This window comes from Oncorhynchus nerka, linkage group LG3 (assembly GCF_034236695.1).
Source record: "Oncorhynchus nerka isolate Pitt River linkage group LG3, Oner_Uvic_2.0, whole genome shotgun sequence".
NCBI classification, from domain to species: Eukaryota; Metazoa; Chordata; class Actinopteri; order Salmoniformes; family Salmonidae; genus Oncorhynchus; species Oncorhynchus nerka.
The window spans coordinates 71,972,417-71,989,927 of NC_088398.1; the positions used below are offsets into that span (position 1 = coordinate 71,972,417).

Below are 17,511 nucleotides of genomic sequence, written 5' to 3' on the forward strand. Positions count from 1 at the left end.
TAACAGGTCCCCTACCATAGAGACTGATAGATATAACAGGTCCCCTACCATAGAGACTGATAGATATAACAGGTCCCCTACCATAGAGACTGATAGATATAACAGGTCCCCTACCATAGAGACTGATAGATATAACAGGTCCCCTACCATAGAGACTGATAGATATAACAGGTCCCCTACCATAGAGACTGATAGATATAACAGGTCCCCTACCATAGAGACTGATAGATATAACAGGTCCCCTACCATAGAGACTGATAGATATAACAGGTCCCCTACCATAGAGACTGATAGATATAACAGGTCCCCTACCATAGAGACTGATAGATATAACAGGTCCCCTACCATAGAGACTGATAGATATAACAGGTCCCCTACCATAGAGACTGATAGATATAACAGGTCCCCTACCATAGAGACTGATAGATATAACAGGTCCTCTACCATAGAGACTGATAGATATAACAGGTCCCCTACCATAGAGACTGATAGATATAACAGGTCCCCTACCATAGAGACTGATAGATATAACAGGTCCCCTACCATAGAGACTGATAGATATAACAGGTCCCCTACCATAGAGACTGATAGATATAACAGGTCCCCTACCATAGAGACTGATAGATATAACAGGTCCCCTACCATAGAGACTACCATAGAGACTGATATATATAACAGGTCCTCTACCATAGAGACTGATAGATATAACAGGTCCCCTACCATAGAGACTGATAGATATAACAGGTCCCCTACCATAGAGACTGATAGATATAACAGGTCCCCTACCATAGAGACTGATAGATATAACAGGTCCCCTACCATAGAGACTGATAGATATAACAGGTCCCCTACCATAGAGACTGATAGATATAACAGGTCCCCTACCATAGAGACTGATAGATATAACAGGTCCCCTACCATAGAGACTGATAGATATAACAGGTCCCCTACCATAGAGACCCCCTACCATAGAGACTGATATATAACAGGTCCCCTACCATAGAGACTGATAGATATAACAGGTCCTCTACTATAGAGACGGATAGATATAACAGGACCCCTACCATAGAGACTGATAGATATAACAGGTCCCCTACCATAGAGACTGATAGATATAACATGTCCCCTACCATAGAGACTGATAAATATAACAGGTCCTCTACCATAGAGACTGATAGATATAACAGGTCCCCTACCATAGAGACTGATAGATATAACAGGTCCCCTACCATAGAGACTGATAGATATAACAGGTCCCCTACCATAGAGACTGATAGATATAACAGGTCCCCTACCATAGAGACTGATAGATATAACAGGTCCCCTACCATAGAGACTGATAGATATAACAGGTCCTCTACCATAGAGACTGATAGATATAACAGGTCCCCTACCATAGAGACTGATAGATATAACAGGTCCCCTACCATAGAGACTGATAGATATAACAGGTCCCCTACCATAGAGACTGATAGATATAACAGGTCCCCTACCATAGAGACTGATATATATAACAGGTCCCCTACCATAGAGACTGATAGATATAACAGGTCCCCTACCATAGAGACTGATAGATATAACAGGTCCCCTACCATAGAGACTGATAGATATAACAGGTCCCCTACCATAGAGACTGATAGATATAACAGGTCCCCTACCATAGAGACTGATAGATATAACAGGTCCCCTACCATAGAGACTGATAGATATAACAGGTCCTCTACCATAGAGACTGATAGATATAACAGGTCCCCTACCATAGAGACTGATAGATATAACAGGTCCCCTACCATAGAGACTGATAGATATAACAGGTCCTATACCATAGAGACTGATAGATATAACAGGTCCCCTACCATAGAGACTGATAGATATAACAGGTCCCCTACCATAGAGACTGATAGATATAACAGGTCCCCTACCATAGAGACTGATGGATATAACAGGTCCCCTAACTTAGATACTGATAGATATAACAGGTCCCCTACCATAGAGACTGATAGATATAACAGGTCCCCTACCATAGAGACTGATAGATATAACAGGTCTTCTGCAATAGAGACTGATAGATATAACAGGTCCCCTACCATAGAGACTGATAGATACAACAGGCCCCCTACCATAGAGACTGATAAATATAACAGGTCCCCTACCATAGAGACCGATAGATATAACAGGTCCTCTACTATAGAGACTGATAGATATAACAGGTCCCCTACCATAGAGACTGATAGATATAACAGGTCCCCTACCATAGAGACTGATAGATATAACAGGTCCCCTACCATAGAGACTGATAGATATAACAGGTCCCCTACCATAGAGACTGATATATAACAGGTCCCCTACCATAGAGACTGATAGATATAACCCCTAGAGTCCCTACCATAGAGACTGATAGATATAACAGGTCCCCTACCATAGAGACTGATAGATATAACAGGTCCCCTACCATAGAGACTGATAGATATAACAGGTCCCCTACCATAGAGACTGATAGATATAACAGGTCCCCTACCATAGAGACTGATAGATATAACAGGTCCCCTACCATAGAGACTGATAGATATAACAGGTCCCCTACCATAGAGACTACCATAGAGACTGATAGATATAACAGGTCCCCTACCATAGAGACTGATAGATATAACAGGTCCCCTACCATAGAGACTGATAGATATAACAGGTCCCCTACCATAGAGACTGATAGATATAACAGGTCCTCTACCATAGAGACTGATAGATATAACAGGTCCCCTACCATAGAGACTGATAGATATAACAGGTCCCCTACCATAGAGACTGATAGATATAACAGGTCCCCTACCATAGAGACTGATAGATATAACAGGTCCCCTACCATAGAGACTGATAGATATAACAGGTCCCCTACCATAGAGACTGATAGATATAACAGGTCCCCTACCATAGAGACTGATAGATATAACAGGTCCCCTACCATAGAGACTGATAGATATAACAGGTCCCCTACCATAGAGACTGATATATATAACAGGTCCCCTACCATAGAGACTGATGGATATAACAGGTCCTCTACCATAGAGACTGATATATATAACAGGTCCCTACCATAGAGACTGATAGATATAACAGGTCCCCTACCATAAAGACTGATAGATATAACTGATATCCCCTACCATAGAGACTGATAGATATAACAGGTCCCCTACTATAGAGACTGATAGATATAACAGGTCCCCTACCATAGAGACTGATAGATATAACAGGTCCCCTACCATAGAGACTGATGGATATAACAGGTCCTCTACTACCATAGAGACTGATATATATAACAGGTCCTCTACCATAGAGACTGATAGATATAACAGGTCCCCTACCATAGAGACTGATAGATATAACAGGTCCCCTACCATAGAGACTGATAGATATAACAGGTCCCCTACCATAGAGACTGATAGATATAACAGGTCCCCTACCATAGAGACTGATAGATATAACAGGTCCTCCACCATAGAGACTGATAGATATAACAGGTCCCCTACCATAGAGACTGATAGATATAACAGGTCCCCTACCATAGAGACTGATAGATATAACAGGTCCTCTACCATAGAGACTGATAGATATAACAGGTCCCCTACCATAGAGACTGATAGATATAACAGGTCCCCTACCATAGAGACTGATAGATATAACAGGTCCTCTACCATAGAGACTGATAGATATAACAGGTCCCCTACCATAGAGACTGATAGATATAACAGGTCCCCTACCATAGAGACTGATGGATATAACAGGTCCTCTACCATAGAGACTGATATATATAACAGGTCCTCTACCATAGAGACTGATAGATATAACAGGTCCCCTACCATAGAGACTGATAGATATAACAGGTCCCCTACCATAGAGACTGATAGATATAACAGGTCCCCTACCATAGAGACTGATAGATATAACAGGTCCCCTACCATAGAGACTGATAGATATAACAGGTCCCCTACCATAGAGACTGATAGATATAACAGGTCCCCTACCATAGAGACTGATAGATATAACAGGTCCCCTACCATAGAGACTGATAGATATAACAGGTCCCCTACCATAGAGACTGATAGATATAACAGGTCCTCTACCATAGAGACTGATAGATATAACAGGTCCCCTACCATAGAGACTGATATATATAACAGGTCCCCTACCATAGAGACTGATAGATATAACAGGTCCCCTACCATAGAGACTGATAGATATAACAGGTCCCATACCATAGAGACTGATAGATATAACAGGTCCCCTACCATAGAGACTGATAGATATAACAGGTCCCCTACCATAGAGACTGATAGATATAACAGGTCCCCTACCATAGAGACTGATAGATATAACAGGTCCCCTACCATAGAGACTGATAGATATAACAGGTCCCCTACCATAGAGACTGATAGATATAACAGGTCCCCTACCATAGAGACTGATAGGTCCCCTATATAACAGGTCCCCTACCATAGAGACTGATAGATATAACAGGTCCCCTACCATAGAGACTGATAGATATAACAGGTCCCCTACCATAGAGACTGATAGATATAACAGGTCCCCTACCATAGAGACTGATAGATATAACAGGTCCCCTACCATAGAGACTGATAGATATAACAGGTCCCCTACCATAGAGACTGATAGATATAACAGGTCCCCTACCATAGAGACTGATAGATATAACAGGTCCCCTACCATAGAGACTGATAGATATAACAGGTCCCCTACCATAGAGACTGATAGATATAACAGGTCCCCTACCATAGAGACTGATAGATATAACAGGTCCCCTACCATAGAGACTGATAGATATAACAGGTCCTCTACCATAGAGACTGATAGATATAACAGGTCCCCTACCATAGAGACTGATAGATATAACAGGTCCCCTACCATAGAGACTGATAGATATAACAGGTCCTCTACCATAGAGACTGATAGATATAACAGGTCCCCTACCATAGAGACTGATAGATATAACAGGTCCCCTACCATAGAGACTGATGGATATAACAGGTCCTCTACCATAGAGACTGATATATATAACAGGTCCTCTACCATAGAGACTGATAGATATCCTCTAACAGGTCCCCTACCATAGAGACTGATAGATATAACAGGTCCCCTACCATAGAGACTGATAGATATAACAGGTCCCCTACCATAGAGACTGATAGATATAACAGGTCCCCTACCATAGAGACCGATAGATATAACAGGTCCCCTACCATAGAGACTGATAGATATAACAGGTCCCCTACCATAGAGACTGATAGATATAAGACATAGATATAACAGGTCCCCTACCATAGAGACTGATAGATATAACAGGTCCGCTACCATAGAGACCGATATATATAACAGGTCCCCTACCATAGAGACTGATAGATATAACAGGTCCTCTACTATAGAGACGGATAGATATAACAGGACCCCTACCATAGAGACTGATAGATATAACAGGTCCCCTACCATAGAGACTGATAGATATAACATGTCCCCTACCATAGAGACTGATAGATATAACAGGTCCTCTACCATAGAGACTGATAGATATAACAGGTCCCCTACCATAGAGACTGATAGATATAACAGGTCCCCTACCATAGAGACTGATAGATATAACAGGTCCCCTACCATAGAGACTGATAGATATAACAGGTCCCCTACCATAGAGACTGATAGATATAACAGGTCCCCATAGAGACTGATAGAGACCATAGATGATAGATATAACAGGTCCTCTACCATAGAGACTGATAGATATAACAGGTCCCCTACCATAGAGACTGATAGATATAACAGGTCCCCTACCATAGAGACTGATAGATATAACAGGTCCCCTACCATAGAGACTGATAGATATAACAGGTCCCCTACCATAGAGACTGATAGATATAACAGGTCCCCTACCATAGAGACTGATAGATATAACAGGTCCCCTACCATAGAGACTGATAGATATAACAGGTCCCCTACCATAGAGACTGATAGATATAACAGGTCCCCTACCATAGAGACTGATAGATATAACAGGTCCCCTACCATAGAGACTGATAGATATAACAGGTCCCCTACCATAGAGTCCCTACCATACTGATAGATATAACAGGTCCTCTACCATAGAGACTGATAGATATAACAGGTCCCCTACCATAGAGACTGATAGATATAACAGGTCCCCTACCATAGAGACTGATAGATATAACAGGTCCCCTACCATAGAGACTGATAGATATAACAGGTCCCCTACCATAGAGACTGATAGATATAACAGGTCCCCTACCATAGAGACTGATAGATATAACAGGTCCCCTACCATAGAGACTGATGGATATAACAGGTCCCTACTAGAGACTGATAGATATAACAGGTACTGAGACTAGATATAACAGGTCCCCTACCATAGAGACTGATAGATATAACAGGTCCCCTACCATAGAGACTGATAGATATAACAGGTCTTCTGCAATAGAGACTGATAGATATAACAGGTCCCCTACCATAGAGACTGATAGATACAACAGGCCCCCTACCATAGAGACTGATAAATATAACAGGTCCCCTACCATAGAGACCGATAGATATAACAGGTCCTCTACTATAGAGACTGATAGATATAACAGGTCCCCTACCATAGAGACTGATAGATATAACAGGTCCCCTACCATAGAGACTGATAGATATAACAGGTCCCCTACCATAGAGACTGATAGATATAACAGGTCCCCTACCATAGAGACTGATATATAACAGGTCCCCTACCATAGAGACTGATAGATATAACAGGTCCCCTACCATAGAGACTGATAGACATAACAGGTCCCCTACCATAGAGACTGATAGATATAACAGGTCCCCTACCATAGAGACTGATAGATATAACAGGTCCCCTACCATAGAGACTGATAGATATAACAGGTCCCCTACCATAGAGACTGATATATATAACAGGTCCCCTACCATAGAGACTGATAGATATAACAGGTCCTCTACCATAGAGACTGATAGATATAACAGGTCCCCTACCATAGAGACTGATAGATATAACAGGTCCTCTACCATAGAGACTGATAGATATAACAGGTCCTCTACCATAGAGACTGATAGATATAACAGGTCCCCTACCATAGAGACTGATAGATATAACAGGTCCCCTACCATAGAGACTGATAGATATAACAGGTCCCCTACCATAGAGACTGATAGATATAACAGGTCCCCTACCATAGAGACTGATAGATATAACAGGTCCCCTACCATAGAGACTGATAGATATAACAGGTCCCCTACCATAGAGACTGATAGATATAACAGGTCCCCTACTATAGAGACTGATAGATATAACAGGTCCCCTACCATAGAGACTGATATATATAACAGGCCCCCTACCATAGAGACTGATGGATATAACAGGTCCTCTACCATAGAGACTGATATATATAACAGGTCCTCTACCATAGAGACTGATAGATATAACAGGTCCCCTACCATAAAGACTGATAGATATAACAGGTCCCCTACCATAGAGACTGATAGATATAACAGGTCCCCTACTATAGAGACTGATAGATATAACAGGTCCTCTACCATAGAGACTGATAGATATAACAGGTCCCCTACCATAGAGACTGATAGATATAACAGGTCCCCTACCATAGAGACTGATGGATATAACAGGTCCTCTACCATAGAGACTGATATATATAACAGGTCCTCTACCATAGAGACTGATAGATATAACAGGTCCCCTACCATAGAGACTGATAGATATAACAGGTCCCCTACCATAGAGACTGATAGATATAACAGGTCCCCTACCATAGAGACTGATAGATATAACAGGTCCCCTACCATAGAGACTGATAGATATAACAGGTCCTCCACCATAGAGACTGATAGATATAACAGGTCCCCTACCATAGAGACTGATAGATATAACAGGTCCCCTACCATAGAGACTGATAGATATAACAGGTCCCCTACCATAGAGACTGATAGATATAACAGGTCCCCTACCATAGAGACTGATAGATATAACAGGTCCCCTACCATAGAGACTGATAGATATAACAGGTCCTCTACCATAGAGACTGATAGATATAACAGGTCCCCTACCATAGAGACTGATAGATATAACAGGTCCCCCCCTACTGATAGATATAACAGGTCCCCTAGAGAGACTGATGGATATAACAGGTCCTCTACCATAGAGACTGATATATATAACAGGTCCTCTACCATAGAGACTGATAGATATAACAGGTCCCCTACCATAGAGACTGATAGATATAACAGGTCCCCTACCATAGAGACTGATAGATATAACAGGTCCCCTACCATAGAGACTGATAGATATAACAGGTCCCCTACCATAGAGACTGATAGATATAACAGGTCCCCTACCATAGAGACTGATAGATATAACAGGTCCCCTACCATAGAGACTGATAGATATAACAGGTCCCCTACCATAGAGACTGATAGATGATAGATATAACAGGTCCCCTATAACTGATAGATATAACAGTCCCCTACCATAGAGACTGATAGATATAACAGGTCCCCTACCATAGAGACTGATAGATATAACAGGTCCTCTACCATAGAGACTGATATATATAACAGGTCCCCCTACCATAGAGACTGATAGATATAACAGGTCCTCTACCATAGAGACGGATAGATATAACAGGTCCCTACCATAGAGACTGATAGATATAACAGGTCCCCTACCATAGAGACTGATAGATATAACAGGTCCCCTACCATAGAGACTGATAGATATAACAGGTCCTCTACCATAGAGACTGATAGATATAACAGGTCCCCTACCATAGAGACTGATAGATATAACAGGTCCCCTACCATAGAGACTAGAGACCATAGAGACTGATATATATAACAGGTCCCCTACCATAGAGACTGATAGATATAACAGGTCCCCTACCATAGAGACTGATAGATATAGATATAACAGGTCCCCTACCATAGAGAATGATAGATATAACAGGTCCTCTACCATAGAGACTGATAGATATAACAGGTCCCCTACCATAGAGACTGATAGATATAACAGGTCCCCTACCATAGAGACTGATAGATATAACAGGTCCCCTACCATAGAGACTGATAGATATAACAGGTCCCCTACCATAGAGACTGATATATATAACAGGTCCCCTACCATAGAGACTGATAGATATAACAGGTCCCCTACCATAGAGACTGATAGATATAACAGGTCCCCTACCATAGAGACTGATAGATATAACAGGTCCCCTACCATAGAGACTGATAGATATAACAGGTCCCCTACCATAGAGACTGATAGATATAACAGGTCCCCTACCATAGAGACTGATAGATATAACAGGTCCTCTACCATAGAGACTGATAGATATAACAGGTCCCCTACCATAGAGACTGATAGATATAACAGGTCCCCTACCATAGAGACTGATAGATATAACAGGTCCTATACCATAGAGACTGATAGATATAACAGGTCCCCTACCATAGAGACTGATAGATATAACAGGTCCCCTACCATAGAGACTGATAGATATAACAGGTCCCCTACCATAGAGACTGATAGATATAACAGGTCCCCCATAACTTAGATACTGATAGATATAACAGGTCCCCTACCATAGAGACTGATAGATATAACAGGTCCCCTACCATAGAGACTGATAGATATAACAGGTCCCCTCTGAGACTGATAGATATAACAATAGAGACTGATAGATATAACAGGTCCCCTACCATAGAGAGACTGATAGATACAACAGGTCCCCTACCATAGAGACTGATAAATATAACAGGTCCCCTACCATAGAGACTGATAGATATAACAGGTCCTCTACTATAGAGACTGATAGATATAACAGGTCCCCTACCATAGAGACTGATAGATATAACAGGTCCCCTACCATAGAGACTGATAGATATAACAGGTCCCCTACCATAGAGACTGATAGATATAACAGGTCCCCTACCATAGAGACTGATATATAACAGGTCCCCATACCAGGTCCCCTAGAGACTGATAGATATAACAGGTCCCCTACCATAGAGACTGATAGACATAACAGGTCCCCTACCATAGAGACTGATAGATATAACAGGTCCCCTACCATAGAGACTGATAGATATAACAGGTCCCCTACCATAGAGACTGATAGATATAACAGGTCCCCTACCATAGAGACTGATAGATATAACAGGTCCCCTACCATAGAGACTGATAGATATAACAGGTCCCCTCTACCATAGAGACTGAGACTGATAGATATAACAGGTCCCCTACCATAGAGACTGATAGATATAACAGGTCCCCTACCATAGAGACTGATAGATATAACAGGTCCTCTACCATAGAGACTGATAGATATAACAGGTCCCCTACCATAGAGACTGATAGATATAACAGGTCCCCTACCATAGAGACTGATAGATATAACAGGTCCCCTACCATAGAGACTGATAGATATAACAGGTCCTCTACCATAGAGACTGATAGATATAACAGGTCCCTACCATAGAGACTGATAGATATAACAGGTCCCCTACCATAGAGACTGATAGATATAACAGGTCCCCTACCATAGAGACTGATAGATATAACAGGTCCCCTACCATAGAGACTGATAGATATAACAGGTCCCCTACCATAGAGACTGATAGATATAACAGGTCCCCTACCATAGAGACTGATAGATATAACAGGTCCCCTACTATAGAGACTGATAGATATAACAGGTCCCCTACCATAGAGACTGATATATATAACAGGCCCCCTACCATAGAGACTGATGGATATAACAGGTCCTCTACCATAGAGACTGATATATATAACAGGTCCTCTACCATAGAGACTGATAGATATAACAGGTCCCCTACCATAAAGACTGATAGATATAACAGGTCCCCTACCATAGAGACTGATAGATATAACAGGTCCCCTACTATAGAGACTGATAGATATAACAGGTCCCCTACCATAGAGACTGATATATATAACAGGTCCCCTACCATAGAGACTGATGGATATAACAGGTCCTCTACCATAGAGACTGATATATATAACAGGTCCTCTACCATAGAGACTGATATATATAACAGGTCCTCCACCATAGAGACTGATAGATATAACAGGTCCCCTACCATAGAGACTGATAGATATAACAGGTCCTCTACCATAGAGACTGATAGATATAACAGGTCCTCTACCATAGAGACTGATAGATATAACAGGTCCCCTACCATAGAGACTGATAGATATAACAGGTCCTCTACCATAGAGACTGATAGATATAACAGGTCCCCTACCATAGAGACTGATAGATATAACAGGTCCCCTACCATAGAGACTGATAGATATAACAGGTCCCCTACCATAGAGACTGATAGATATAACAGGTCCCCTACCATAGAGACTGATAGATATAACAGGTCCTCTACCATAGAGACTGATAGATATAACAGGTCCCCTACCATAGAGACTGATAGATATAACAGGTCCCCTACCATAGAGACTGATAGATATAACAGGTCCCCTACCATAGAGACTGATAAATATAACAGGTCCCCTACCATAGAGACTGATAGATATAACAGGACCCCTACCATAGAGACTGATAGATATAACAGGTCCCCTACCATAGAGACTGATAGATATAACAGGTCCCCTACCATAGAGACTGATAGATATAACAGGTCCCCTACCATAGAGACTGATAGATATAACAGGTCCCCTAACATAGAGACTGATAGATATAACAGGTCCCCTACCATAGAGACTGATAGATATAACAGGTCCCCTACCATAGCCAGACTCTCCTTGTACTCTCATCCTCTGGACGTGCAGGTTAGTGGGGATGAACTCCAGCTTCTTCTCTGCTTTCAGAGTGCTGGATTTAAAGGATGGACCTGGAAGAGGAGTAGGTTGGAAATGTTATGATGATGCCGACTACTGATAGTCTCTTCCTGTATGTTACTGATACTTCCTGTATGTTACTGATACTTCCTGTATGTTACTGATACTTCCTGTATGTTACTGATAGACTCTTCCTGTATGTTACTGATAGTCTCTTCCTGTATGTTACTGATACTTCCTGTATGTTACTGATAGACTCTTCCTGTATGTTACTGATACTTCCTGTATGTTACTGATACTTCCTGTATGTTACTGATAGACTCTTCCTGTATGTTACTGATACTTCCTGTATGTTACTGATACTTTCTGTATGTTACTGATACTTCCTGTATGTTACTGATACTTCCTGTATGTTACTGATAGACTCTTCCTGTATGTTACTGATACTTCCTGTATGTTACTGATAGTCTCTTCCTGTATGTTACTGATACTTCCTGTATGTTACTGATACTTCCTGTATGTTACTGATACTTCCTGTATGTTACTGATAGACTCTTCCTGTATGTTACTGATAGACTCTTCCTGTATGTTACTGATACTTCCTGTATGTTACTGATAGTCTCTTCCTGTATGTTACTGATACTTCCTGTATGTTACTGATACTTCCTGTATGCTACTGATACTTCCTGTATGTTACTGATACTTCCTGTATGTTACTGATACTTCCTGTATGCTACTGATACTTCCTGTATGTTACTGATACTTCCTGTATGTTACTGATACTTCCTGTATGTTACTGATAGACTCTTCCTGTATGTTACTGATAGTCTCTTCCTGTATTTTACTGATACTTCCTGTATGTTACTGACACTTCCTGTATGTTACTGATAGTCTCTTCCTGTATGTTACTGATACTTCCTGTATGTTACTGATAGTCTCTTCCTGTATGTTACTGATACTTCCTGTATGTTACTGATACTTCCTGTATGTTACTGATAGATTCTTCCTGTATGTTACTGATAGATTCTTCCTGTATGTTACTGATACTTCCTGTATGTTACTGATACTTCCTGTATGTTACTGATAGATTCTTCCTGTATGTTACTGATAGATTCTTCCTGTATGTTACTGATACTTCCTGTATGTTACTGATACTTCCAGTATGCTACTGATAGTGTTGTACTGTACGCTATTGATAGTCCAGCATGTTACTGAAGCGTTAGTGATATGAAATACACTATATATACAAAAGTATGAGTCCACCCTTCAAATGAGTGGATTCGGCTATTTCAGCCACACCCGTTGCTGACAGGTGTACAAAATCAAGCACACGCCATGCAATCGCCATAGACAAACATTGGCAATAGAATGGCCTTAGTGAAGAGCTCAGTGACTTTCAACGTGGCACCGTCATAGGATGCCACCTTTCCGACAAGTCAGTTCATTAAATTTCTGCCCTGCTAGAACTGCCCCAGGTCAACTGTAAGTTATGTTGTTGTGAAGTGTCTGCCCTGCTAGAACTGCCCCGGTCAACTGTAAGTTATGTTGTTGTGAAGTGTCTGCCCTGCTAGAACTGCCCCGGGCAACTGTAAGTTATGTTGTTGTGAAGTGTCTGCCCTGCTAGAACTGCCCCGGTCAACTGTAAGTTATGTTGTTGTGAAGTGTCTGCCCTGCTAGAACTGCCCCGGTCAACTGTAAGTTATGTTGTTGTGAAGTGTCTGCCCTTAGAACTGCCCGGCAACTGTAGTGTTGTTGTGAAGTGTCTGCCCTGCTAGAACTGCCCCGGGCAACTGTAAGTTATGTTGTTGTGAAGTGTCTGCCCTGCTAGAACTGCCCCGGTCAACTGTAAGTTATGTTGTTGTGAAGTGTCTGCCCTGCTAGAACTGCCCCGGTCAACTGTAAGTTATGTTGTTGTGAAGTGTCTGCCCTGCTAGAACTGCCTCGGGCAACTGTAAGTTATGTTGTTGTGAAGTGTCTGCCCTGCTAGAACTGCCCCGGGCAACTGTAAGTTATGTTGTTGTAAAGTGGAAACATCTAGAAGCAACAACCGCTCAGCTGTGAAGTGGTAGGCCACACAAGCTCATAGAACGGGACTGCCGAGTGCTGAAGCGTGTAGCGGGTAAAAATAATCTGTCCTCGGTTGCAACACTCACTACCGAGTTCCAAACTGCCTCTGGGAGCAACGTCAGCACAATAACTGTTCGTCGGGAGCTTCATGAAATGGGTTTCCATGGCCGAGCAGCCTCACACAAGCCTAAGATTACTATGCGCAATGCCTAGCATCAGCTGGAGTGGCGTAAAGCTCGGAGCCATTGGACTCTGGAGCACTCTGCCCCAATGTACAGTGCCAACTGTAAAGTTTGGTGGAGGAGGAATAATGGTCTGGCGCTCTTTTTCATGGTTCGCTCCAGGCCCTTTAGTTCCAGTGAAGGGAAATCTTAACCCTACAGCATACAATGATATTCTAGACAATTATGTGTTATGGCAGCAAACGGGAGTCCAACTCCATATTGATGCCCAGGATTTTGGAATGAGATGTTCGACAAACAGGTCTCCACATACTTTTGGTCATGTACTGTATTATTATAGTGCTAACGGAGAAGGTTTCTGATATTCAGTACCAGCCAAAAGTTTGGACACACCTACTCATTCAAGGGTTTTTCTTTGTTTGTACTATTTTCTACATTGTATAATAATAGTGAAGACATCAAAACTATGAAATAACACATATGGAATCATCTAGTAACCAAAAAAGTGTTAAACAAATCAAAACATATTTTATACTTTAGATTCTTCAAAGTATCCACCCTTTGCCTTTATGCCAAGAGTGTGCAATGCTGTCATCAAGGCAAAGGGTGGCTACTTTGAAGAATCTCAAATATAAAATATATTTTGATTTGTCAAACACTTTTTTACATGATTCCATGTGTTATTTCATAGTTTTGATGTCATCACTACAATTCTGCAATGTAGAAAATAGTAAAAATTAAGAAAAACCCTGGAATGAGTAGGTGTGTCCAAACTTTTGACTGGTACTGTACGTTAGTAGTATGTTATAGCATATCATTGCATAGCCCTATAAATAGTGCACCATATTCATGGTATTTATTTAAACGTTGACATTTACAGTATATAACGTAAAATGTTTTGTAAAATACTATGAATTTGGCGTACGATTCATACAACTAATCATAGTGTTGTTGTTAACACTCGTTACTAACAACACTAATATTAGTCATGTGTTTTTAAAATGTGCAGACTTGCAGTCTGTTATGATGTTTTCTGGTATGTTGGTGTACAGCAGTGGAGGCTGGTCATAATAATGTCTGGAACGGAGGAAATGGAATGGCATCAAACTATGTGTTTGATGTATTTGATACCATTCCACTTATTCCGCTCCATCCAATACCACAAGCCCGTCCTCCCCAATGAAGGTGACACCAGCCTCCTGTGGTTGACAGTTCTATAAAGGTTAGGATGCTAACCTTTATATTGGTGCAGGTCGCTGATGGTCTCCTGGTAGGTGAGGATGATGGTCTGGTATTGAGAAATGATCTCCCTCCTCAGGTTCTCCCAACATGGAGATAACTCCCCCAACTCCTCCAGCTCACACACCCTACACACACACACACGCACGCACACACGCACGCACACACACACAAAATGTTAGTGATCTACACACATTCACAGGCACACACACAAGCATGCATTCACACACACACACACACAGTATAGTATTCTGCAGTACCTGGCAGCGTCTTCCTCCAGCAGTAGTTGACAAACTGTCGAGGGATGTGTAGAGAGAGGACGCTGTCAGACACACACACACACATGCACACACACACACACACACACACACACACACACACACACACACACACTAACATAGTATAGTATTCTGCGGTACCTGGCAGCGTCCTCCTCCAGCAGTAGTTTGACAAACTGTCGAGGGATGTGTAGAGAGAGGACGCTGTCAGACACACACACACACACACACGCACGCACGCACACACACACACACACACACACACACACACACACACACACACACACACACACACACACACACACACACACACACACAAACATAGTATAGTATTCTGCGGTACCTGGCAGCGTCCTCCTCCAGCAGTAGTTTGACAAACTGTCGAGGGATGTGTAGAGAGAGGACGCTGTCAGACATCTGCTCTAGGATCCTCAGGTGGTTTCCATCCGTGGTGGGGAATCGATACATACGAGACATGGTGCCCCCAAAAACTGACAGCACAGCAACACACCAGTCAGAACATCTAGCAATCAATATAATCATTCATTACAGAATGTAATAAATGCATTCATCAATTAATCAATTAGCAAATCAATCAACGAATAAATCAGTGTCAGTCAGTCATAATTCCTAAATCTGTAGGAACTCTCAATGTAAACTCTCTGTACGCTAGGAAGGATGAAGGAGTCTCACTCACACACTTTCCAATAGAGAATCGCACACTGACACACACTGGAACACACTCACCAGCCTTAAGCAGTGTGTCTTTGCACAGAGATGCAGACTTGGCCCTGATGTTCACTGACTCAGTCAGGCTGTCATCCACTTGAAGCATCATCTGAGACACACAGAGAAAGGACATCATGACTGTTTGATTCACCATGGACACCCTTCAGTTGACCAGTGAGCTGAACAGACTGAGTGAAAGTAAAACATCCCTGTTTCTACCATGTGGATTGAACCTTTCTCCTTGTCCTTCTAGTCCACTGACCAGACAGGTGAAAGTAAAACATCCCTGTTTCTACCATGTGGATTGAACCTTTCTCCTTGTCCTTCTAGTCCACTGACCAGACAGGTGAAAGGAAAACATCCCTGTTTCTACCATGTGGATTGAACCTTTCTCCTTGTCCTTCTAGTCCACTGACCAGACAGGTGAAAGGAAAACATCCCTGTTTCTACCATGTGGATTTAACCTTTCTCCTTGTCCTTCTAGTCCACTGACCAGACAGGTGAAAGTAAAACATCCCTGTTTCTACCATGTGGATTTAACCTTTCTCCTTGTCCTTCTAGTCCACTGACCAGACAGGTGAAAGGAAAACATCCCTGTTTCTACCATGTGGATTGAACCTTTCTCCTTGTTCTTCTAGTCCACTAACCAGACAGGTTTAAGCAATATGAGAGGGAAATGGGAAAAGTTGCTGAAGAATAATCCAACAAATAAACAAACATTTACCAGACTAGGCCTAGAGTCTGTGGTACATCTTCAAACATATCAGATAATATGGTCTGAATTAATAAATTAATTAATAAAACTGACTCAAATTAAGTCATATATTTCTACCAATACAGTGTTCCTTCCTCAGGCAGACCAGGCCAGACCAGGCTACTCACCCTGCCATTGATAGTGTCCTGCCGGGCCGCGGTGGCTCTCTGCTCTGTCCTCTCTTCTATCTGCCAGGCGATGATGGTGATGTTGCCCATGCGTTCGCTCTCCGCTGACCTGGAGGCAATTAGTAATAGATGTCTGCTGTATAACAATAGCTGAGGGTGTATGTGGAGGTTGTGTGTGTGTGTGTGTGTGTGTATGTGTGTGTGTGTGTGTGTGTGTGTGTGTGTGTGT

The 17,511-nt window shown here is 42.0% G+C and overlaps 1 protein-coding gene across 1 annotated transcript in view; it reads right to left on the reverse strand.

Annotated features, from left to right (window-relative positions):
• LOC115126122 (inositol polyphosphate-4-phosphatase type I A-like) overlaps positions 1-17,511 on the reverse strand; it is a 73,332-nt gene that overhangs the window by 14,071 nt on the left and 41,750 nt on the right. Inside the window, exons 7-11 of the mRNA XM_065015345.1 lie at positions 17,283-17,391; positions 16,419-16,509; positions 16,015-16,162; positions 15,391-15,521; positions 11,854-11,958 (exon numbers count right to left, since the gene is read on the reverse strand). Of these exons, the coding sequence (XP_064871417.1) occupies positions 11,854-11,958; positions 15,391-15,521; positions 16,015-16,162; positions 16,419-16,509; positions 17,283-17,391 (584 nt within the window). The remainder of the gene's footprint in view (positions 1-11,853; positions 11,959-15,390; positions 15,522-16,014; positions 16,163-16,418; positions 16,510-17,282; positions 17,392-17,511) is intronic.